The sequence below is a fragment of the Pseudophryne corroboree genome, chromosome 4 (genome assembly GCF_028390025.1).
Source record: "Pseudophryne corroboree isolate aPseCor3 chromosome 4, aPseCor3.hap2, whole genome shotgun sequence".
Lineage (NCBI taxonomy): Eukaryota > Metazoa > Chordata > Amphibia > Anura > Myobatrachidae > Pseudophryne > Pseudophryne corroboree.
This window is the reverse complement of record NC_086447.1, coordinates 466,209,579-466,235,435: the sequence shown is the minus strand read 5'-3', so window position 1 is coordinate 466,235,435 and position 25,857 is coordinate 466,209,579. Positions and strand designations below refer to the sequence as shown.

Sequence of the window (25,857 nt, the reverse complement as noted above, 5' to 3'; positions counted from 1 at the left end):
CACCAGCTCATTTGGACCTCCGTCTATACCCCCATCGCACTAGATTCCCCCAATATCCTTTATGGACTACAAGAAAAGGATTTTCATTGTCTGCATAATGTTTAGTCAACTGTAACAAACTTCACTGTTTTTTTGTTAGGTCAGATAGATTGGGCGGCATTAGCCCAAGCATGGATTGCGCAACGGGAAGCTACAGGACCGGCAGTGGCGGAGCAGCCAGGGATGATGCCCAATGGACAGGAGCTGCCACCAGTTCCTCCACAAATGGAACCTATTCCTAACAATCATAGTTTTCAAGGTGATCCCAATTTTAATCGAATGTGGCAGCCACAGCCAGGTGAGTAATTCAACTTTGCAATGTTCAAAATGTATTTATTTTTAATTAGGAGAATTTTACATTAGCGTTTTAAGTTAATTTGAAACCTCATATGCAGGTTACACTGCAAACTGCATCACACGTTCTTGGTTCTTTAAATATGAACCTGTTAAGCCATATTCAGTATAATACTGGGATTTCACTTATAATTGGGAATAGTTCTGTTGAAAGGTAAATCCAAATTTAATGTGTTGTGCTTGCTGAAGAGATTTATTTTTTGTTCCCTCCCCCTCCATGTGATACCTACAGAATGGGGAGCAATGCATCACCAGCCACCGCCACACCATCCTCCTCCCCCCGAGCAGCCGTGGATGCCTCCAGCTCCTGGGCCTATGGATATTGTTCTTCCATCGGAAGATGGCAACAGCCAGGACAGTGGAGATTTTTCAAATGACAACAGACGCATGTTTAACCAAAATAATAATAGCTTTGGGGGGCCACCTGACAATTTCCAAATGGGGCCAGTGAATCAATATGATTACCAGGTGATAATGAAGTATTTGTCACATTCTGTACATTTTATATATAAGTTCAGTAATTACTTATTGCTGGAATACATAGATCAGTATATGCCACCATTCTTTCCATGTCTAACTTTCCTTTATTTCAGCATGGCTCAAGTGGATATGGCCCTCCTCAAGGTGGTTTTCACCCACCGTACTGGCAGCAAGGCCCACCTGTACCTCCAGGTCCACCTGCTCCACCTCCTACTAGAAGAGAGAGGACTTCTTTTAGAGAACGACAACGGTCCCCTATACCAATACCACCACCCAAGCAAGAGCCTCTGCAGATTGGTATGTTTGATCTTTTTGTAAGATTTGGTTTATTACAGAATATTTATTAAGGAAAACAATACCACTAATACTAGCAATATAATTATTAGGATTTATTTGATTGAAGCTGAATTTTTCATGTTTGGGATTTTTTGTGAAACTAAAATCAAGGCCTGCTATGAAAACTTTTATTCTAAAGCCTACTGCAGTTGATGTAGATTTCTGAAAGATTTCTTTTCACTTTAGATGCTGTTAAACGTAGGACTTTGCCAGCTTGGATCCGTGAAGGTTTAGAGAAAATGGAAAGAGAAAAGCAGAAGAAGCTGGAACGTGAGAGAATGGAGCAGCAACGCTCTCTGATGAAAAAAGAAATAAAGATCCAAATTGCTGCAGAGGGGGATGGTCCACATTTGCCTCAGAAGAGCAAATTTGTAAGTGTGATGTGTAAAGCTAGGTACACACTATACAATAATTGTGCCAGTTTGCCAATAATATGATGCTTGGACAGTTTTATTGTATAGTGTGTATGAACGATCGTTTTGGCATTAAATCGAAAAAACTATGGCCACAAATGTGGTCTTAAAATTATCTGGCCGTCCATGGCAGAAAATATCTGCCTCAATTTCCCAGCATTGTGAAGTGTGAGGGCATTCTCTATAATCCGACTATATTTCCTATGTTTTTCTTGACTACTATACATCATCCTCTTGTGTGCAGATACGTGCTAATTAAGTGCAGTGTGGGAGCAAATCGGTTACTTGACTGGGTATGGGTTCCACTTACAAATTCGTTCACACATCTGGGGAATGTCAGCAACAATATAGCCCCATTAAAAGAAAGTAATTTTCAAAACATCTGAATATTGAAATAATGTTTAAGACATTTGGTTTCCAGTGGTAGGTGTTCCTGTAAGTAGGCACATATTGATGCAAACTTATGTAATGGCCACGTTTATGTTCTCCAGGACAGTGATGATGAGGAGGAGGAAGAGGAGGAGGAGGAGCAGGATGAAAATGATGATGAGAATGATGAGATTGAAGAGGACAAAGTTAGTCCAAAAGTCAGCCGCAGCCCATCTCCAGCTCCACAGGAAGAGAACAGTGAGTCAGAAATAACTGAAGAAGAGAGGGCTTATCAAATGGTAGGTGTTTTGTTCAATAACCTGTAGGTCAGCAACATCCAAATATTTTATTTGGATTCCGTTTGTATGATCATTTGTTTTACAGTTGTGTTGTGAGGGTGAGCCTTTTTATTAGAATTTTTTTTTTTCACTCTTGTGTTATATAATATAACTAATAACCCCTTGTTCATTGTTACCTAGATGCTAATGACAAAGGTGGTGCTGACAGAGATTCTCTTAGATGTCACGAATGAAGAAATCTATAACGTGGCTAGAGACACCCATCGCAAAGCGACTAAAGGTAGATTTGTTTTGTTTGGAATGCATGGCTTCTTTTGATATTGAGTTTTATATCGATGAGAGAAACTCCCAATAACTGTACTTCAATATGTGAGCCTTACACATAAATATAAAACTGTAAAATATACTTCTGTTGCCACTGTTTATTGTTGTAGTGCAATTAATTACTTCATAATGTTTGCAAATAATATCAATCCCTAACGCTATCATTATTTACCAGACAGCTTCTTCTGTATTTTATAACAAGATTGCTGTACTACTGTAATCCCCCTTCATTGTTTGTTAGCGCATCAACTTGAATCCCCTTTTTTTGTTCATTTGCCAATTTTAGGAGCGTTGCCAAACCTGCATGTTTTCCTTTTGGAATTTGTATTTTAATCTTTCTTCTCTCCCCAAATAGCAGCACTAGTAATAAATTTTGCATAGAAGCTCATGACTTTGAAGTCGTGGCTATGTGTGTTAACATGTTGTTCCTGTTGTTGATGTGATACAAAGCTCCTGCAAGGCAGCTGGCACAGTCCAGTGCACTGGCTTCCCTCACTGGACTCGGTAAGTACGTTCCGCAATAACTGGATGGGTGGGATTTCTGGGGAATTAGCCCGTTTATCTAGAGTGTGCATGGATTTGGATAAAGCATGTCCAGTATATGCCATGATCCTGGAGGCTGTAGAATGTTTGGGTTTGCTAACTGTTGAACTCCTCTTAATTTGAATAGTAACTATTCACAGGAACAGATTGGTTTAGATTGAAGTCCCTGTTAATGTTTGCAGACTTGTCGTTTTGTATTGAGCAGTGTACTGGATATGTTTTGTCAGTATAACAGTGCATATTTAATCACTTTACTGGACATTTAGGTTAAGGTTGCATTATTTTAATAGATTGCAGAAATATTATTGTGAAGTGCATTGTTTGCAAAATACATACAATCCTGAAGTGTCACTTTTCACATGATGTACAGAATAATCCTAAGTATCTTGGAGGTGTTGTGTTCTATTCTTCAGTGGAATGATTGTAAAATCAAGTGGAGTATTGTCATTTCTCTTTCATCCACTAGGGGACACTGGAACAGTAGGGTGTGAAGCTTGCAACCGGAGGTATGGCACAATCTAAAATTAGCATTGTCTGCACAGCCGGTTCCTCCCCCTTCACAGCCCTCCTCCCTCAGTTTGGAAAATTGTGCCAAAGGAGGTGCAAGTACATAAGGGAACTCCTGCTCCTTGAAGATTTATTTGATTTCTAATTTCTTTTTCCTTTTTTATACTGACCCAATCCCTCCTAACTAAAGGGAGGGTGCAGGATTTTAAACTAAAAGATGGTAAATGCCCGATCCCACCTAAATGAAAGGGGGTGCAGGCTTTACCAGATAAAAAGACTGCGTCCCCCTAGTAAAAGGGGGACAAAGTTCAGGAGTGGAGACAATGATTCCAGATGAAGGGGTCTGCATCTCCTTACCAACAACTGTAAGTACAGATTGTTTTTAAAATGGCCCCTGCAGCAGTTAGGTAGTATATTGATTTTATTTTCCCTGTAACAGCTATTACAGCGATATGTAGCCACTGTGGCTCAGTATCTACTAGCCAGTGCTACTAAGCACTGAGACCTGGCTTTGAATCCTACCCAAGGATATAGATTTTGATATTTAGCTCCCCACTGGGCAGCGGTCTTTTCAGCGGCAAGGCAAAGGAGGCGCCGCTACGGGACTGAGTGAGATTGGTCCCGTAGCGTCCATCACAGGCAGACAGGGGCGCCGCTGCTTGACTGAGTAAAATGGTCCCGTGGCGTCCATCAACAGGCAGACAGTGGCGCCGCTGCGGGTCTGAGTGAAACGGTCCCGTAGCGTGCCTCACCAGGAGAGACAGAAGCGCCGCTACGGGACTTGGTAAGCGATCCCGTAGCGTGCAGAGAGCCACATAGAGCCTAGGACCCTGTGCCACTGCGGGTCTTAGAGAAGCGGTCCATAGAGTGCAGAGAGCCGCGCAGAGACAGCGCCGCTATGGGACTTGGTATGAACGGTCCCGTAGCGCGCGCCATAGACACTGCAGTTTCAGAATGGCTGAAGAGATCATTCAGCCCAGGTGAACGGTTTAAACTTAGATGACCCTGTGATAAAAGGAAAAATGGAGGGCACTCGGTACATAGGCGTGCCTCCCCATATGTTTAACTCATATCCCTGAAACTAGTGGCCAGTATATAATGAAGTGTCATGAAAATTTCAATGTCGGCCATTTTATTAATCCCTATCTGGCGCCAGCTACAGGGAAGGGTAAGCCCTCCCACTAGTATAACTATCATGAGGGATGTTGCATGTGTAGCACTAGCTCCCTCTACTGGTCCCAACATATACTCAGAAATGTGAGATCTCCTGAACATATAATTTTACTATACTAATTATATTTTCAACGGACTTCTATTATAAAGATCCTAATGAAAATATTAAGAAGCAACCGAATACAAACCCTACCATCGCAGCATGGAGGTCGCATGTCGGCTGGTGTTTCACTTTATTTATTTATTTTTTGTTTATATAAATATATTTTTGTCCTGTTCTTGTTTCTATATAAAGAAAGGAATAGTAATTCCAGCCGGAACCGATAACTTTGCTTCCGTCATTTCTCACAGCCTTTCTCTTCCTAGTTAAAGGGTGAAAGCGCCACGAAATATCCTCGTAGGCAGATAGGATCTCCAAGGGGATACCGGAATCCCGCACGCAACAATCAGTGCTGCGGGATTCTCAAAGACGATGGATGAATTTCTCATCAAGTTAACGCCTCTCACACAAGCAGTAACAATGTGCAAGGCAGTTAGACGGGCCTCTTCCTCTCGTACCGTAAACAAGAAGGAAGCGGGTCTTCTCATTGATACGATGGGTGAGTTCATTGAATCTAGCCTAGACGCCAATTTTCCAGAAGAGGACACGGCAATCACAACAATCTGTGATCCTAGACTTTAAGGTCCAAGAAGTAAAGCAGCCCGTAGATTCGAATTGTTCGAATTCCAAAAGCGTTTTCCAATTCCTAAATCCCTCCAGTCTCGAATGGAGGAGATTTGGGAACCAACCTGTCTAACGTTTTCAATTTCCAAAAGGGGTTTCCAGTAACCTATCCCCTTCCTGAGAGTATAAGCATAAGTGGGAGTTTCCGCAGCTTGTGGGTGTTTTACTAGGAAGGTTGTCGAAGAAGACAATCTTACCGTTACCTCATATAACGACCTTAAGAGGTTGACGCAGCTTTAATGTCAAAATTTTATGGCAGGTGCAGCACAGAGGCCTACGGTCGTCTGCCGTGGGTTGACAAGGCCATGGGAGTATGGTCTGGACGCATGGTACAGGCTATTTAGGGGGAAAATGGCTTGGAAGAAGTTACTTAACTGGCGTAACACATTCGAGATTCAGCCTCACACTTGTGTCAAGCCTCTGGGGATATTCACAGAATAGCATCGCGCATCTCTACATTATCCAGATCGGCTAGACGAACAGAGAATGGCGTGGAGACTGACACCAAGGTGTGGTAGAATACCACCCTTTGAGGATGAGATGTTTTTCGGTCCAGTGTTGGACGAGTGTATTTACAAGCTACAGCGTCCACTTGTCTGCCTACTCCTTATACAAGAACCATTACACAGGTTTTAAACCAGTCACTAAGTGTCTACAAATTCAAGCTGGAATCAATCCAGTTGATCATTGCTAGTTTAGAACATGCATATCTACATATCCCAAACTGGGCCTCTCACCAGGCTTTCTTAAGGTTTGCACTGCTGATGGATCGCTACCAATTCAGGGCCTTGCCGTTCAGTCTCTCACTGGCCCCAAGACTCTTTACAGAGGATCATGGCATTCATGGATGCAGACTCGGGACTGTTGAAGTCACGATAGGTCCTTATCTAGGCGACCTGCTAATCAATGCATGCTCTCAGGACCAGTCGATCAGAGATGTTCAGACATCCCATCCATTTCTCGTTCAACTTGGGGAGATTATGAATTTCCAGAGATCCAATCTCTGGCCAGCTCAACGGATTCAATTCCTCAGTCTCCTATTGGACAGGGTACAACTGAGAGGATTCCTACAAAGGAACAAGGTCCAGGACCTACAGAGATTAGTGGCTCAGGTACTGAGGTCACAGACGATTTTCTACACCCCTGTGTGGAAATTTTTCGGGCAGTTGGTGGCAGGCGTCATTCTCGTCCATTACAGATGAACCTCATTGCTCAAGGAGCAAGGTCAGACTCCGACTTCCACCACGCATACACGCTGCCTTACTTTATTTGCCATTGCACAGGAATCTCGCAGCAGGCTAGAGATTCGGCAGTTGAAATTGGTGGTTCCTGCCAACAGACGTCAGCCTCAAAGGTTGGGGTGCCGTCTTAGAATAGCATTAGTTTCAGAACAGTTGGACGCTCCTGGAGAATACCTCTTTCTTGGCCAAAGGGCCAAGTCATGGGTCAACACATAAGGATGCAGTCGAACAACGTCACGACGACGGCATACGTAAACCGTCAAGGAGGAAAGAGGAACGGAATGGTGTTAGAGGAAGCCACAAAGGATGTGTCCAGGACAAGAGATCCAGCAGCTAAGGGAGTGGACACATTAACACTTTCTTGGTGTTATAGGAAGGTTTAATTTTTTTTTACACCTTTACAACTCATTCTCACGGTTCTGAAGTGGGTTGAAACGAGAGCGAGGGTCGGTGATTCTATTCGCACCAGATTGGCCCGCTGCGTGGGTTACTAACGGCAGATCCTTGAAAGTCACCTCAGTGAGGGGCCCTGCTATCCCAGGGACCGTTGCCAACATCCAGAAACTGGCTGTTTTTGTTTAAGGCGCGGATATTGAAACCCGGATCCTCTGAAACAGAGGGATACCGGGATCGACTATTCTTACGATGATTGCCGCTAGGAAGCCGGTAACAGACATACATTACTACAGGAATTAGTAGAGGTTCTACTAGGGCTAGTGTCATGAGGTGGGTGAATTTCAGCGTTCTTCCACTTCTCCTGACTTCTACTGTTCCTTTCGGCAGGTCAGGAAGTAGGACAGAGGCTGGGTTCTCTGAGCGGCCAAGTTTCGGGTCCATCCGTCCTATTTCGACAGCGGTTGACATCCTTGCCAGAGTTTCAAACCTTTTTACAAAGGGTTCGGGGTATCCAACCCCCTTCTTCGTTCTCCTACTGCGTCTTGGCACTTAAATTTGGTGTTTAAACTGACCTGAAATAGCTATCTTTGACGGTCACGTTACTGCTGGCCTTGGCTCCGGCAAGGCGGGTTTCTAGGTTGGGAGCTTTAGGGCAGTACTCAGTACAAAAGCAGTTTTCCTTCCTATGGTGGTTTCGGAACTTCGAGTAACTCAACCAATTGTAGTATCATATTTTCCGGGTCTCACAGATAGAGACGTGTCCTGGGCTGTTGTCAGAGTTTACCGGGTTTGCCTACAGGTTACATCATCCTTCAGAAAGTCGGACTATGTCTTGGTTCTTTGTGATGAGCCTCAAAAGCGTTAGCCAGCATCTCAGCAGTCTGGGTCTAGTCTTGCCTCTCGGCAAACTTACATTCCATGTGACAAACAGGTTCCGTTTCAGACGAGTGCTTCTACCACCCGACCAGTGGGTGACTCCTGGGCGGCGGCCAGAGGGGTTTCCAAGGCTCCACTTTGCAGGGCGGCATTGTGGTCCTCAGCCCACATGTTCGCAGGATTTTACAGGTTGATGCTTTTTGCGTCCGGGGACTCTTAAGTTCGGACGTTTAAGTTTGCAGCCAACCGACAGCACTCCCTTCCTGGGAGTAAACTTTGGGACGTCCCCTAATGTCTAAGTACTGTTCCAGTGTCCCCTAGTGGATGAAAGAGAAAAGAGGATTTTGGTACTTACCGATAAATCCATTTCTCTGAATCCTCTAGGGGACACTGGACGCCCGCCTCGGTGCTGTCAGTCTGCTGGGTTCACACTTCCTGTTCAAAGGACTCTTGTGACTCACGTAGTTAGTCCCAGGACTTTGACAAACAAGGTCATAGGATCAAATCACATTGTGGCTCTGTGCCTAATATGGATTTTACAAAGTTTGTCAACAGCGTTGATTTTCCAGTTAAGAGTTCTTGGGTGCTGTTTGATAGGTTGTACAGTTCGGTTCCTCGCCATGTGCTCAAGTGTCATGTCCTATTCTCTCAGTCAAATTTTCCAAACTGAGGGAGGAGGGCTGTGCAGACAATGCTAATTTTAGATTGGGCCACACCTCCGGTTGCAAGCTTCACACCCCTAATGTCTAAGTACTGTTCCAGTGTCCTCTAGAGGATTCAGAGAAATGGATTTATCGGTAAGTACCAAAATCCTCTTTTTGTTAGTGGGTGACATGATGAACTTAATATAGGACAAAGCTATCAACTTCAGCAAATCGAAAGACAAAATATTGGTTCCTATTGCTGAAGTGTTTACTTCAGTGCGAGATACCAGGTGTTCACAGCAGCTACCAGTGAAGGCTGTAGTGGAGTTCCTTATTGACATGCAATGCATGTTTTATCTCTGTCTTACATTGCTGAATTATAAGGTCTTCATATTACGGGGGTCATTCCGAGTTGTTCGCTCGTTATTTTTTTCTCGCAACGGAGCGATTAGTCGCTAATGCGCATGCGCAATGTCCGCAGTGCGACTGCGCCAAGTAAATTTGCTATGCAGTTAGGTATTTTACTCACGGCATTACGAGGTTTTTTTCTTCGTTCTGGTGATCGTAATGTGATTGACAGGAAGTGGGTGTTTCTGGGCGGAAACTGGCCGTTTTATGGGAGTGTTTGAAAAAACGCTACCGCTTCTGGGAAAAACGCTGGGTGTGTTTGTGACGTCAAACCAGGAACGACAAGCACTGAACTGATGGCACTGGCAGAGTAAGTCTCGAGCTACTCAGAAACTGCACAGAGAAGTCTTTTCGCAATATTGCGAATCTTTCGTTCGCAATTTTGATAAGCTAAGATTCACTCCCAGTAGGCAACGGCTTAGCGTGTGCAAAGCTGCTAAAAGCAGCTTGCGAGCGAACAACTCGGAATGAGGGCCTACATTCTGAAAATTTGGTGTTACCAACTGCTCACAGCTGGGCTGCTTTCACAGGTTTTCCTCACCAAATTATCTGTTTTATCTGCATACTGATCTCCCATACTAAATAAAACAAAATATTTTTGTAATATCAAAGGGGAAACCGGTTTGCTAGCGTTCAGCTAGGAGGTTGAACTATTATATCTAATATATATACTATCAATATATATATACAAAAAAAAACCTCTTTCTGCGCTGATTGAAAATAGAGTAATAGGGTAGAGATCAAATTCAATAATTAGGATCGGCTCACTAGGTTCCCTGTTATGAGGAACCAAGAAACAAATATGTAGTATGTGTAATTGGCGCCTTGGGGTTGTTATAACACCCCTATTTTTGTGACAGAATGACCTAATGTCAAATAAAATCTTGTTTAGGAAAACCAATATGTTCTAATACGCAAAATTTATTAGAATTTATAAAAGATCAACTGATACTGTATTTATATAACTGTCCATAAAGCATTTCAACCACCACGAACATCCAGTGGTGGTCCACATAAGAGCAGATGGATGTACAAATATTTATTTTGCGAACTCCTCCAAGGATTGTAAATTGGAGGTCAGATCACAACAAATTTGATTAACAAACGCGTTTCGTCTCATCAGTGGTACATCTTATTCGAGTAATTAGCCTCAAACAATCAATGGATTCATTTGCTCTGGGATATTAACATCGGTAAAAAGTGAATCATCCACTATGAGTACATAGCCAGTAATGCCTGGCCAATCAGGAGGGATAAAAGTGTGGAAATTATGGAATCATAAACCCACTGGAGATTCATATAATTCACAACCTGATCAATCTTAAACATCACCATGTGATACTCATCAAATCCAGTAGTAGCACACAGTGGTTTTGTACCAATAGTGTGCTGTGCTGTGTGTCCCATATATGATACTGGGACACACAGCACACTATTGGTACAAAACCATTGAGAGCTACTAATGATTTTGATTCTTTGAGTCATGTCCTTAAATTACTTTCTTGGTTTTCTTGAAAGTAATTTGCTAATTATCTTCATTTATTACAATCGCAATAAAACCTGTAACACAGTAATGTGTTATACCGGACAGGCCGTTAATACATAGACTAACATTTAAACTGTTGTAAAGCAAAGTTTATAGTTAGTACAGTTTAAATAATCATGTATTTATTTTGCATGTCTGAAGTATCACCTGTATTCTCTATTAAATGTACTGATTCCTGTGTCGGCAATCCCATTACACCACTCAGTAAAACATGCTCTATATTGATGCGCATGAATGAAAACTATCTAAAAGTACAATAGCATATAGAGTATATGAAGTTTAAAATGTAGTTTATTTTTTCTAGGGATTTAAGATTATTACAGATTTACATGGCCTCTTGTGCTTTTTGGTTTGGGGAATTGTAGATCTCTTGACATTTCTTACATTAAGTGGCTTGTAAATGGAGAGCGGGAAGTTGTTGCAGGTTTCCTTTTTGCTGCATGATGACCTGGGCTCTATGTATGCAGGTGGACTGGGTGGTTATGGATCAGCAGAAAGTGAAAATGAGAGGAGTGATAGAGGCTCTGAATCTTCTGATACTGATGAAGAGGAACTTCGGCACAGAATCCGACAAAAGCTGGAAGCTTTTAAGCGAAAGGAAAAAGAGCAACAGTTAATTGAAAAAGAATTAGAAGGTAGACCATTGGATGTTTGTCATAATAAACACCTTAATGTTAGCAAGAGGCACCAGCATTTAAGTGGTGGGCGGCATGATTTATCATGGATCGGATACCAAATCATATTGCATGTTGTATCAAGGTATAGTCTATATCAGGGCTGGCCAAACCGGTCCTCGAGATCTACCAACAGTTTGTTTTCCAGGCCTCCTGGAGATCTGTAGAATTGTCAGTAATTACTACACTTGTGCACCAGCTAGGTGGTCTGGAAAATGTGAATTGTTGGTAGATCTCGAGGACCGGTTTGGCCAGCCCTGGTCTATATGGAAAATGTCATTTGTAAAACTGTATGCCAAAGTACCATTCTGTAATTAACTCCAGGTAATGAACTGAGTCTGGGGACATTTTAATTGTAAAGGGAAATGCATGTGTACTCTAACCAGTAGCGGGCCTCTGTAACTGGTACAAGTCTCCTGGCTGTCCACAGATGTGCCACGTAAGAAATCAGAAATATCTTAAAGGCATTTTGTCAGTTCTTCCTGATTAAGTCCATAAAACCTTCCCAGATGTTAGGCTTAAACAATGAAGCAAGTAATTAAATAAACGCTGCTCACTTGACCAGAGAGCAGATCAGATAACGAAGTACAAGGGTGGGTGTGTGTCATGGGCCGCTGCTGTACAGATAAATATGACCATTTAACTGCATGCAGTGTGACCTCTTTGGGGACAACCATGCGTTGAGGGTGCCTCATACCTCTTATCTCTATGAAGCAAAAGCCCTCACAATGATAAAGTCCTAAGGTCTTTGTAGTAAGTTCTGGAATTTCTAAATCTTTATTCCTATAATTTCTCTAACGTCCTAGTGGATACTAGGGAATGTACTAAAGTACCTTGGGGTATAGATCGGGTCCATTGGAGCCTGTCACTTTAAGAATTAGTGTGTGCTGGCTCCTCCCCTCTATGCCCCTCCTAGCAGACTCCGTTTAGAAAATGTGCCTAAGGAGCACAGGTGCATATCTCTGGAGCTCCAGAGAGTTTTCTTCAGAATTTGATTTAGTTTATTTTTTTTTTCAGGCAGTACTGGTTGGCAACCAGTCTGCCTGCTTCGTAGGACTTAAGGGGGGGTACGGGACCGAACCAACTTAATATAGAGTTAATGGTTTGTATCCCTGCTGACAGGACACTAAGCTCCTGAGGTGCTGTATCTCACACTCCCAGAGTGTGAGCCCACACCGGCAGCACGCCGCCAACCATAACAGATGCCGAAGACAGGTGCGGTGAGTGTTACACTGGGGTCCCAGTTAGCGGGTCCCTGCTGACAATGGTGGCATAAGGGTGTGGCGGTCACGGGTTACGAGCTGCTGTGCCCGCCGCGGACCCACACTGACTGGAAAAACGGGGTGGTTCTCTGTTTCTTTTTACGTCAAATCTACTTTTTACACAAAGTACAACCCAGTATATATGATGGGGGCAGCGTGCCATGGAAGGGGTGGGGCTTCCCGGAGGGTGGGACCAGTGGTCAGGAGGCGTCATATCCTGCTACTGCTACAGGCTGCATGCTGACGCTCCTCCACAACGGCCACTGAACCACCACTGTACTGGTACCAGGGGTTCTAATAGGAAGGTTGGAGTGCATATATATACAGCGGTTACACCGCAGTCCATTTAGCAAACAAAATATATATATATATATATATATATATATATATATATATATATATATATATAATATACCCAGTGGAGCTTTGCTTTGGTCTGTGGTATTGTGTGCTGGTCTCTATCCTCTGTGTCACTCCATACAGGGCTGTTTGGGGTTACTGTGGTGTTTACACTGTATTCTTATTAACACTGTGTTATCTGCTATAAGAATGTCTGGGGGAAAAAATCTGTGTGTCCTTCGTGTAACACTAAGTTTACACCTTCCCCACAGGGGGGCAGATGTATTAACCTGGAGAAGGCATAAGGAAGTGATAAACCAGTGTTAAGTGCAAGGTGATAAACACACCAGCCAATCAGCTCCCATGTTAGGAGCTGATTGGCTGGTGCATTATCAGCTTGCACTTAACACTGGTTTATCACTTCCTTATGCCTTCTACAGGTTAATATATCTACCCCCGGTGTCCTTACTGTGTACCCAGTGTTTTCTGCCTTCACAGGTCAGTGCTATGTAGGAACATGAGTGGTTAGAATCATTTAAAACAATGATTGCTAATATTAATACTGAGTTGGCTACGGCTAAGCATGAAAGACAGACCCTGAAACAGTCTATGGATGAATTCCTAGTTAAGGCTGCTGACCTCAGACAGGTTACTCTGCACCCTCTGGTGGTCTCTTGTAAACGTATGCTTCCACAGGAACTCCAGTCTGACTCTGAGACTGACTTGCTGGAGGTGGACGAGGATAATTCCCTGTCCCCTGGAGTTGAGGCCCTAATTTATGCCATTAGGGAGGTCCTCAACATACACGATAAGGAGGCAGAACCTGAAGAGGAATTGTATTTTAATGTAAAACCAAAATCCTCTGTCACCTTTCCTGTTTCAAAGGAGCTAAACTCCCTGTCTAAGGAGGCGTGGGTAAACCCTTACAAGAAATTCACCACACCAAAACTGTTATTGAATTCCTTTTTCTCTGACGTCCTAGTGGATGCTGGGGACTCCGTAAGGACCATGGGGAATAGACGGGCTCCGCAGGAGACTGGGCACTCTATAAGAAAGATTTGGTACTATCTGGTGTGCACTGGCTCCTCCCTCTATGCCCCTCCTCCAGACCTCAGTTAGATTTCTGTGCCCGGCCGAGCTGGATGCACACTAGGGGCTCTCCTGAGCTCCTAGAAAGAAAGTATATGTTAGGTTTTTTATTTTACAGTGAGACCTGCTGGCAACAGGCTCACTGCAACGAGGGACTAAGGGGAGAAGAAGCGAACCTACCTGCTTGCAGCTAGCTTGGGCTTCTTAGGCTACTGGACACCATTAGCTCCAGAGGGATCGACCGCAGGACCCGTCCTTGGTGTTCGTTCCCGGAGCCGCGCCGCCGTCCCCCTTACAGAGCCAGAAGCAAGAAGATGGTCCGGAAAATCGGTGGCAGAAGACTTCAGTCTTCACCAAGGTAGCGCACAGCACTGCAGCTGTGCGCCATTGCTCCTCATACACACTTCACACTCCGGTCACTGAGGGTGCTGGGCGCTGGGGGGGGGGGGGGGGGGGCGGGGGCCCTGAGCAGCAATAAAAACACCTTGGCTGGCAAAATAACCACAATATATAGCCCCAGAGGCTATATATGTGGTAATTACCCCTGCCAGAATCCAGAAAAAAGAGGGAGAAAAGTCAGCCGAAAAAGGGGCGGAGCCATCTCCCTCAGCACACTGGCGCCATTTCTCCCTCACAGTTCCGCTGGAAGGAAGCTCCCTGACTCTCCCCTGCAGTCTACACTACAGAAAGGGTAAAAAAGAGAGGGGGGGCACTAAATTTAGGCGCAGTATAACTTATAGCAGCTATAAGGGGACATAATTCAGTTAGTCCCTGCATTATATAGCGCTCTGGTGTGTGCTGGCATACTCTCTCTCTGTCTCCCCAAAGGGCTTTTGTGGGGTCCTGTCTCCTTTAAGAGCATTCCCTGTGTGTGTGCGGTGTGTCGGTACGGCTGTGTCGACATGTTTGATGAGGAGGCTTATGTGGAGGCGGAGCAGATGCCTATAAATGTGATGTCACCCCCTGCGGGGCAGACACCTGAGTGGATGGACTTATGGAAGGAATTACGTGCAAGTGTCGACTCCTTACATAAGAAATTTGACGACATGCCAAATGCGGGACAGCCGGCTTCTCAGCTCGTGCCTGCCCAGACAATTCAAAGGCCATCAGGGGCTCTGAAACGCCCACTACCTCAGATGGCAGACACAGATGTCGACACGGATACTGATACCAGTGTCGACGACGATGAGTCAAATTTAATGTCCACTAGGGCCATTCGTTGCATGATTGAGGCAATGAAAGAGGTATTACACATTTCTGATATAAACCCAGGTACCTCAAAAAAGGGTATTATGTTTGGGGAGAAAAAACTACCAATAGTTTTTCCCCCATCTGAAGAATTAAATGAAGTGTGTGAAGAAGCGTGGGCTTCCCCCGATAAAAAATTGGTGATTTCAAAAAAATTACTAATGGCGTTCCCTTTCTCGCCAGAGGATAGGTCACGTTGGGAAACTCCCCCTAGGGTGGATAAAGCGCTCACACGTTTGTCTAAAAAGGTGGCACTACCGTCTCCGGATACGGCCGCCCTAAAGGAACCTGCTGATAGAAAGCAGGAGGCTATCCTAAAGTCTATATATACACACACTGGTGTTATACTGAGACCAGCTATTGCTTCAGCGTGGATGTGCAGAGCTGCTGCTGCTGCTTGGTCAGATTCCCTGTCGGAAAATATTGACACCCTAGACAGGGACACTATATTGCTAACCGTAGAGCATATAAAAGACTCAGTCTTGTACATGAGAGATGCACAGAGGGAGATCTGCCGGCTGGCATCTAGAATAAGTGCATTGTCCATTTCTGCTAGGAGAGGCTTATGGACTCGGCAGTGGACAGGGGATGCAGATTCTAAAAGGCACATGGAAGTTTTGCCTTATAAGGGTGAGGAGTTATTCGGGGATGGTCTCTCAGACCTTGTTTCCACAGCAACAGCTGGGAAGTCAGCATTTTTGCCCCATGTCCCCTCACAGCCTAAGAAAGCGCCGTATTATCAGGTACAGTCCTTTCGACCCCAGAAAAACAGGCGGGGAAAAGGCGGGTCCTTTCTGTCTAGAGGCAGAGGAAGGGGAATAAAGCTGCAACACACAGCAGGTTCCCAGGAACAAAAGTCCTCCCCCGCTTCTTCCAAATCCGCCGCATGACGGTGGGGCTCCACAGGCGGAGCCACGTACGGTGGGGGGCCGCCTCAAAAATTTCAGCGATCAGTGGGTTCGCTCACGGGTGGATCCCTGGATCCTTCAAGTAGTATCTCAGGGGTACAAGCTGGAATTCGAGGCGCCTCCCCCCCGCCGTTTCCTCAAATCGGCCTTACCGACAACTCCCTCGGGCAGGGAGGCTGTGCTAGAGGCAATTCACAAGCTGTATTCCCAGCAGGTGATAGTCAAGGTACCCCTACTTCAACAAGGACGGGGTTACTATTCCACACTGTTTGTGGTACCGAAACCGGACGGTTCGGTGAGACCCATTTTAAATTTGAAATCCTTGTACACATACATAAAAAGATTCAAGTTCAAGATGGAATCGCTCAGGGCGGTTATTGCAAGCCTGGACGAGGGGGATTACATGGTATCCCTGGACATCAAGGATGCTTACCTGCATGTCCCCATTTACCTTCCTCACCAGGAGTACCTCAGATTTGTGGTACAGGATTGCCATTACCAATTCCAGACACTACCGTTTGGACTGTCCACGGCACCGAGGGTGTTTACCAAGGTAATGGCAGAAATGATGATACTCCTTCGAAAAAAGGGAGTTTTAATTATCCCGTACTTGGACGATCTCCTAATAAAGGCGAGGTCCAGGGAGCAGTTACTGGTCGGAGTAGCACTATCTCGGGAAGTGCTACAACAGCATGGCTGGATTCTAAACATTCCAAAGTCACAACTGGTACCTTCCACACGCTTACTGTTCCTGGGGATGATTCTGGACACAGAACAGAAAAAAGTGTTTCTCCCGCAGGAGAAAGCCAAGGAGCTGTCATCTCTAGTCAGAGACCTCCTAAAACCAAAACGGATATCGGTGCATCACTGCACACGAGTCCTGGGAAAAATGGTGGCTTCATACGAAGCAATTCCATTCGGCAGGTACCATGCAAGGACCTTCCAGTGGGACCTCTTGGACAAGTGGTCGGGATCGCATCTTCAGATGCATCAACTGATAACCCTGTCTCCAAGGACCAGGGTGTCTCTACTGTGGTGGCTGCAGAGTGCTCATCTTCTAGAGGGCCGCAGATTCGGCATACAGGACTGGGTCCTGGTGACCACGGATGCCAGCCTTCGAGGCTGGGGCGCAGTCACACAGGGAAGAAATTTCCAGGGACTTTGGTCAAGTCAGGAGTCGTCCCTACACATAAATATTCTGGAACTGAGGGCCATTTACAATGCCCTAAGTCAGGCAAGGCCCCTGCTTCAAAACCAGCCGGTTCTGATCCAATCAGACAACATCACGGCAGTCGCCCATGTAAACAGACAGGGCGGCACAAGAAGCAGGATGGCGATGGCAGAAGCCACAAGGATTCTCCGATGGGCGGAAAATCACGTACTAGCACTGTCAGCAGTGTTCATTCCAGGAGTGGACAACTGGGAAGCAGACTTCCTCAGCAGACACGACCTACACCCGGGAGAGTGGGGACTTCATCCAGAAGTCTTCCTACTGTTGGTAAACCGTTGGGAAAGGCCACAGGTGGACATGATGGCGTCCCGCCTCAACAAGCTAAAGAGATATTGCGCCAGGTCAAGGGACCCTCAGGCGATAGCTGTGGACGCTCTAGTGACACCGTGGGTGTACCAGTCGGTTTGTGTTCCCTCCTTTGCCTCTCATACCAAAGGTACTGATAATAATAAGAAGGCGAGGAGTAAGAACGATACTCGTGGTTCCGGATTGGCCAAGAAGAGCTTGGTACCCAGAACTTCAAGAAATGATATCAGAGGACCCATGGCCTCTACCGCTCAGACAGGATCTGCTACAGCAGGGGCCCTGTCTGTTCCAAGACTTACCGCGGCTGCGTTTGACGGCATGGCGGTTGAATTCCGGATCCTAAAGGAAAAGGGCATTCCGGAAGAAGTCATTCCTACGCTGATAAAAGCCAGGAAAGAAGTAACCGCAAACCATTATCACCGTATTTGTCGAAAATATGTTGCGTGGTGTGAGGCCAGGAAGGCCCCTACAGAGGAATTTCAGCTGGGTCGTTTTCTGCACTTCCTACAGTCGGGAGTGACTATGGGCCTAAAATTCGGTTCCATTAAGGTCCAGATTTCGGCTCTGTCGATTTTCTTCCAGAAAGAACTGGCTTCACTGCCTGAAGTTCAGACTTTTGTAAAGGGAGAACTTCATATTCAGCCCCCTTTTGTGCCTCCGGTGGCACCTTGGGATCTCAATGTGGTGTTGAGTTTCCTAAAATCACATTGGTTTGAACCACTTAAAACTGTGGATCTGAAATATCTCACGTGGAAAGTGGTCATGTTATTGGCCTTGGCTTCGGCCAGGCGTGTGTCAGAATTGGCGGCTTTGTCATGTAAAAGCCCTTATCTGATTTTCCATATGGATAGGGCAGAATTGAGGACTCGTCCCCAGTTTCTCCCTAAGGTGGTATCAGCTTTTCACTTGAACCAACCTATTGTGGTGCCTGCGGCTACTAGGGACTTGGAGGATTCCAAGTTACTGGACGTAGTCAGGGCCTTGAAAATGTATGTTTCCAGGACGGCTGGAGTCAGGAAAACTGACTCACTTTTTATCTTGTATGCACCCAACAAAATAGGTGCTCCTGCTTCTAAGCAGACTTTTGCTCGCTGGATTTGTAGCACAATTCAGCTGGCGCATTCTGCGGCTGGATTGCCGCATCCTAAATCAGTGAAAGCCCATTCCACGAGGAAGGTGGGCTCATCTTGGGCGGCTGCCCGAGGGGTCTCGGCTTTACAACTTTGCCGAGCTGCAACTTGGTCAGGGGCAAACACGTTTGCAAAATTCTACAAATTTGATACCCTGGCTGAGGAGGACCTTGAGTTCTCTCATTCGGTGCTGCAGAGTCATCCGCACTCTCCCGCCCGTTTGGGAGCTTTGGTATAATCCCCATGGTCCTTACGGAGTCCCCAGCATCCACTAGGACGTCAGAGAAAATAAGAATTTACTCACCGGTAATTCTATTTCTCGTAGTCCGTAGTGGATGCTGGGCGCCCATCCCAAGTGCGGATTGTCTGAAATACTTGTATATAGTTATTGCCTAACTAAAGGGTTATTGTTGAGCCATCTGTTGAGAGGCTCAGTTATATTTCATACTGTTAACTGGGTATAATATCACGAGTTATACGGTGTGGCTGGTATGAGTCTTACCCGGGATTCAAAATCCTTCCTTATTGTGTCGGCTCTTCCGGGCACAGTATCCTAACTGAGGTCTGGAGGAGGGGCATAGAGGGGGGAGCCAGTGCACACCAGATAGTACCAAATCTTTCTTATAGAGTGCCCAGTCTCCTGCGGAGCCCGTCTTTTCCCCATGGTCCTTACTGAGTCCCCAGCATCCACTACGGACTACGAGAAATAGAATTACCGGTGAGTAAATTCTTATTTTTTTCCTGCAGATGACAGAAAAATTTGGGAAAAGCCCCAGTCAGTGGATACTTCAGTGTCCAGGCTGTCACGTAAAATTGCACTGCCTGTACCTGGTGCTATCTCCCTCAAAGACCCAGCTGACCGTAAAATTGGGACTACACTCAAATCAATTTATATTGCAGTGGGTGTAGCAGCTCAACGGTCCACTATTGCTTGTGGCTGGATTTCTAGGGCCATTGTAAAATGGTCTGAAAATATAGTAAGTGGGTTGGACTCCATGCCACAGGAGATCATTACCATTGCTGCACCACATACAGGATGCGGCTAACTTTGAGTAAAGCCATTAAGGAATTATGCCTCATCAATGGCCGTGCTATGGCGGTCTCGGCCCGCAGGACTCTGGCTGCGACAATGGTCAGCGGATGATGATTCCAAAAAAAGGCATAGAAAACCTTCCTTTTACAGGGGATGCCCTGTTTGGAGAGGAGCTGAACAAGTGGATCTCCAAGACAACAGTGGGTAAGTACCTATCTGCCGTCTGCTGCACCTCCTGCTGGACGTCCCTACTCTGGGCCCTCTTTGCAGTCCTTTCGTGTTGCGAGATTCAGAGGCAGGCCTACACATGCACCAGATGTTAACTCTGTCACCACAAGCACGGATTTCCCTGTTATGGTGGCTGCAGGTCCCTCACCTTGTGGAGGGTCGGAGTTTCGGTATCCAGTCATAGATACTACTGACAACAGATGCCAGCCTCCTTGTGACCCAAGGGACCCATTTCCAGGGGAAGTGGTCAAGTCAAGAATCTACACACCCAATAAATGTATTGGAACTCAGGGCAGTTTACAATGCTCTCCTGCAGGCCGCCTCTCTTCTCCGAAATCAAGCCATCCCTCATCTCAACAAGAAACTACGTTGTTCCTGTTCCAGGGCAAGGGATCCGCAGGCTGCAGCAGTCAACGCTCTTGACAGCACTGTGGGCTTATCAGTTTGTGTACCTGTTTCCACCGATCCCTCTCGTTCCCAGAGTTCTAAAACGACTCAAAAGGGAAAGGGTTCAGGAAATTCTGATTGCCCCGGATTGTCCCCGACGGGCCTGGTATGCAGACCACCTGACGATATCTTTGGAGGACCCCTGGCCTCTGCCACTTCTCAAGGACCTCCTTCAACAAGGACCGTTCGTCTATCCAGACTTAAAGTGGCTACATTTGACGGCTTGGAGGTTGAGAAGGAAATTCTATCCAGAAAAGGTCTCCCCTCCAAGGTTATTTCTACTATGGTTCAGGCCAGGAAGGTGGTTACGTCAAAACATTACCACAGATATGGAAAAGATAAGTTTCTTGGTGTGAGGATAAGAAATATTCTCCTGTGGAGTTTCGACGGGGTCGTTTCCTACTTTTCCTGCAAGCAGGTGTGGACATGGGCCTTTGATTGGGCTCTATCAAAGTCCAGATTTTGTGCTCTCTCCATAATCTTTCAGAAACAGCTTGCGGTTATGCCAGAAGTACAGACATTTCTGAAGGGGGTTCTTCACACTACCACCCTTTGTACCTCCTACTGCTCTGTGGGGTCTTAATGTGGTCTTGACCTTTCTCCATTCAGGCTGGTTTGAACCCTTACATAGGGTGGACTTGAAATATCTCACTTGGAAGACTGTCATGTTTCTGGCATTAGCCTCTGCAAGATGCGTGTCAGAATTGGGGGCTTTATCCTGTAAGAGCCCATATTTGATATTTCACGAGGATAGGCCTGAGCTCAGGACTCACCCGCAGTTTTTGCCGAAAGTGGTGTCTGCTTTTCACGTTGCTCAACCTATAGTGGTTCCAGTAATGGCTGACACATCCATTGCTCCAAAGTCCTTGGACGTAGTGATGGCTTTGAAACTTTATCTAAAGAGGACAGCTCGTCACAGGACATCTGACTTGCTTTTTGTCCTTTATGGTGCTACCAAAATTGGTCGTCCTGCTTCTAAGCAATCAATTGCTTGTTGGATCAGGTTTACTATTCAACAAGCCTGTTCTTCGGCGGCATTGCCGCTGCCGAGTTCTGTCCTGGCCCACTCCACTAGGTCAGCGGGTTCTTCCTGGGCGGCTGTCCAGGGTGTCTTGGCCTTACAGTTGTGCCGTGCTGCTACTTGGTCTGGTTCAAACACGTTTGTGAAGTTCTACATGTTTGACACCTTGGCCTCAGATGACCTTCAGTTTGGTCAGGCAGTTTTGCAGGGGTCTCGGCACTCTCCCACCCGTTCTGGGCGCTTTGGGACTTCCCCACGGTACTAAAGTACATTCCCCAGTATCCACTAGGACGTTAGCGAAAATAGGAATTTAATACCTACCGGTAATTCCTTTTCTCGTAGTCTATAGTGGATACTGGGCGCATGCCTCCAGTGCTTCGAATTCCAGCTTCCCAGTTTTGTAAGTGTTCTTGGTTGGGTCTGCTGTTGCTGTTTCACGTTGGGTTAGCGTTGCTATCCTTTGTTGTAGTTAGCGTTGCTATTCTCTGTTCCGGTTAGCTCTGCTATCAGTTACTGTTGTGTGTTGGTTCATTACCTCACTGCTATGTTATGTATGTATCCTTCTCTCAAAATATGTCCGTCTCCTTGGGCACAGTTTCCTAGAATGAGTTTGCTAGGAGGGGCATATCCAGCAATCACTAATTCTTAAAGTGCCTGGCTCCAATGGACCCAATCAATACCCCACAGTACTAAAGTACATTCCCCAGTATCCACTACAGACTACGAGAAAAGGAATTACCGGTAGGTATTAAATTCCTAATTTTTTTCTCAAATTGTAATTTTTTTTTTTATTATTATATACTTTAAACTTTTTTTGTAACTCATCTCTGAGGCTATTCTTGAAATGAAAACTTAATTTCTTTTTCTGACATTCTATGTTTCACTTATGCATTGTGAGGCACACATGCCACTGATTTTTTTTTTTAAGTGTATTTGAAAGGTGCTGTCGGAGGAGTCCCGAAACATTTGGTGGTGGCAGACCAATATATTTTATTGTTAGGATTATTAGTAAAACTCCAACGTCATAACGTCTTGACTCGTTCAGAGTCCGGTGCTCCCCTGTGACAATGTTTTTTGTTTTTTTTAGGCTTGTATTTAATTAAACACTAATTTCAGAACAGATTCAAATTGGAAAACGCTTAAATAATTATTCAAAACTGGTTTTCAGTTGTAGAATGCATATCAGGTTTTTGTTTTTTTTTCTTCCTCATTTTACGCTTTTATTATTTTGACATTACGATAGTATTTTTGTCTTCTACAATTGATGGATACATTAAATAAAACTGTAAAGGCTTCTAATACCCTAATTGCAGTATACATCTGTTTGTTGGATATGTGTCTTGTATTTTAGATACAAGTGTATTTCTAGTTGCTGTTTCAAGTAATTAAGTGACCATTATTGTAAAGGGGGGTACTGACGGAGCGATCGCTGCTTAAAAGCTATGCATGCAGGCAAATCTAGCAGGTCGCTCATTTCACCCGCTGGGTGAAATGAGCGCACCCCCACCTACCCCCGCACGCTCCGCACACATCGAGCTGTGCTGAACGGCGGGAGAAATGTGTGCTGAGCGTTTCGCTCAGCACACATCTCTACCACATCGGCCAGTGAGTACTGGCCTTAAGAGATTACATCTACAGTTCTTACCCCTAGACAATGAAACAGTTGTTTCAAGAATTTACCTTTCTCTGTTTCTATCCCCCCTTCCCCCCCCCTGAATTTCAGAGGAAAAACAAGTGGAAACTAATAATAATAATAATGAAGCAAATGAGCCTGAAACAGATCTTCAAAGCAACTTGGAGCGGAAACTTGAGGCTGAAATGGAGATTGAGAAAAGAAAACTGATCAATGAGACATTAAGTTTGTTAGAGGTAAAAAAAGAAGGAAAGGAAAGGACAGTTGCTAGTAAGTCCAGGAGCTCAAGTAGTAGCAGCAGTAGCAGTAAGCATAGTTCTAGTAGTAGTAGTAGCAGCAGCAGCAGCAGTGTGTACAGCACTAGCGCCTCCAGCAGCCATAGTTCATCTCCCTCTTTACCCAAGAGGAAAAAGAGACGAAGTCGTAGCCAGTCACCATTACGTAAAATGAGACGCAGCAGGAGTAGAAGTGACACACGTAAGAGTCATAAGGAGAAGAGCAGAAGTAGGGAAAAGATTAGTGAGCGTAGGAGATCCAGCAAAAATAGCTTAGATCGGGAATGGCGTAGAGAACGTAGTCACAGCAGAGAGCGGAGGGCAAATCGTTCTAGAGATAGACATGGCATTCGCAGTAGGAGCAGGGATAGGCGCAAAAGTGATGCCCATCTTAGCTCTAGCAGAAGCAGACTCAAATATAGAGGTAATAGCAGGGAAAGGGAGAAGGCAAGGAGCAAGAGTGTTGAAATGGATAGGAAGAGAAGAGAGTCAGAAAAGGATAGGAAAAAAGAAAAATTAAAAAGAGAAGAGAAATCTAAATATAATCAGGAAGAGGATAGAAGTAAAAGTAGGAGAGAAAGCGAAAGGACGTTCTCCCGCAGTGAGTCGACCTCTTCAAAGATGTCTCGGCAAGATGGTAAAAAAGGCTCTACCAAGGAAAGTAAGAAACAAGGCTACTCTAGTGGAAGAAGCAGTTCAGAATCTCCTATCTTTCACAAGGATAAAAAATCTAAGAAACTGAAACGTAGCCGGTCACGTTCTGTGGAGAAATCTCAAAGGTCTGGTAAGAAGGCGAGCCGCAAACACAAGTCTAAGACCCGATCAAGGTAGTACACTTTTTCAATCTATTGCCTAATGTATTTAATGTATTTACATGTATTGTTTCAGATATTTTAATGGGGAAGGTTAGTTAATAATGACTATTTATTTTACATTTTTAGTCTTTAAAATAGTAATTTTCTATTGTAATGAAACTTATACTGTGCTTGTTTTTTTTTTTACAGATCATCAACACCTGTTCGCCGCAAACGCTGATGGCTTACAGACCATTATATTAATTTTAAAAAATTCCATGAGTTTTAAGGGCTTGTCTCATTTTAGAGGCACATTACGGCTGTGTAGGTGTGGAAAATGTATTCACCCTTTCCCCATTCTCTAATTTTTAAATGTGTATATATTTCCCCCCCCATTTTCTTGCTCCCGAAAGTAAAAACTACTAAAACTACTTTGTATTGCATATTTTCAGCATTAGTAATGAATATTTTATTTTTAGCTGTAATGTTATTCAAGATAACGGTTAACTGTCCTGTGATGTTAATAAACACTGCTTATTTGATAAAGAACACAGCCCTTATTTGCATAGATTATTTTTTTTAAAAGTCTCCCTAGCATAATTTAGGGCTTATTATAAGCGACATTAACTTATCCCATATTTTAGTGCTCCTGCACCAATAAGTTGGTCTGTGAAGCAGAATTTCTGTCCATTGATTCTATATTTTGTGAGCTGTTGGTGAGTAGACAGATGCAGACTGTTTTTACTTGAGGGGTATATAGCATTAACATTTTCTGTTTTATGAAAGTAAAAAGACAAAAAAAAAATATTTGCAGCAAATCTCAGTTTAATTGCTTATGAGTCATAAAAAAAGTTTCAAGTTTTTTTTTTTTTTTTTTTTTTTTTATCTTGATCTATTCATGTTTAACTGAAGGTTACAGTTTGAATCTCTTGAAGCTGTACAATAAAGTTTTCTTTCTATTTTTTAATAAGTATCTAATCTACTTGGTGAGTAATAGAAATTACCAGTATTTCTCAAATCTGGGCACAGTATTATCATCATTTATATATAAGGGCTCTGCAGCGCCTAACAAAGTACATAAACAAATGAGCAAAACAAGAATAACAGCAACTTAGAATACAAGATAATGTAGGACAAGTACAAGGTATATAAACATTGGTGCATCGGCGGACGTGACTCTGAAATAAGTAGTGTAAACCACTTACAGGTTTTTACTGTTGTACCTAATATGCCCAAACGAGAATTCAAGTAGAATACACTTTGAAGATGTTTCTAAGCTGGGTACACACCTAAAGATCCCATCTGGATCAAAACTCTGGTAATGTTTGGAATCGAACGACAATCAACCGTTTGGTCCCAAACACTGAAAGAATGGCAATATTGGTCCTTCAGAAAAATTTGTTTGATTTAACCAATTTATATGAACAACCATCTATTTGTCCATTTTGGATCAAATGTTTGTCATTCAAATACATTTATCGGGTTTTTGTTCTGACCAGCCAGATTGGACAGATATATCTTTAGGTGAGTACCTCATGATTAGGTTGACCTCATGAATAGAGATTCA

At 44.4% G+C, this 25,857-nt stretch overlaps 1 protein-coding gene across 4 annotated transcripts in view; it reads left to right on the top strand.

The window, feature by feature from the left end:
* The window catches only part of PNISR (PNN interacting serine and arginine rich protein), a 53,870-nt gene extending 29,031 nt beyond the window's left edge, over positions 1 to 24,839 (top strand). For all 4 annotated transcript variants that reach the window (XM_063917025.1, XM_063917029.1, XM_063917028.1 and 1 more), the window contains 10 exons: positions 140 to 337; positions 626 to 861; positions 987 to 1,170; positions 1,396 to 1,580; positions 2,114 to 2,290; positions 2,471 to 2,570; positions 3,065 to 3,118; positions 11,140 to 11,307; positions 23,312 to 24,323; positions 24,501 to 24,839. In XM_063917025.1, coding sequence (XP_063773095.1) covers positions 140 to 337; positions 626 to 861; positions 987 to 1,170; positions 1,396 to 1,580; positions 2,114 to 2,290; positions 2,471 to 2,570; positions 3,065 to 3,118; positions 11,140 to 11,307; positions 23,312 to 24,323; positions 24,501 to 24,531 — 2,345 coding nt within the window. In that variant the 3' untranslated portion in view covers positions 24,532 to 24,839. The remainder of the gene's footprint in view (positions 1 to 139; positions 338 to 625; positions 862 to 986; positions 1,171 to 1,395; positions 1,581 to 2,113; positions 2,291 to 2,470; positions 2,571 to 3,064; positions 3,119 to 11,139; positions 11,308 to 23,311; positions 24,324 to 24,500) is intronic.
* Positions 24,840 to 25,857: the final 1,018 nt, after the last annotated feature.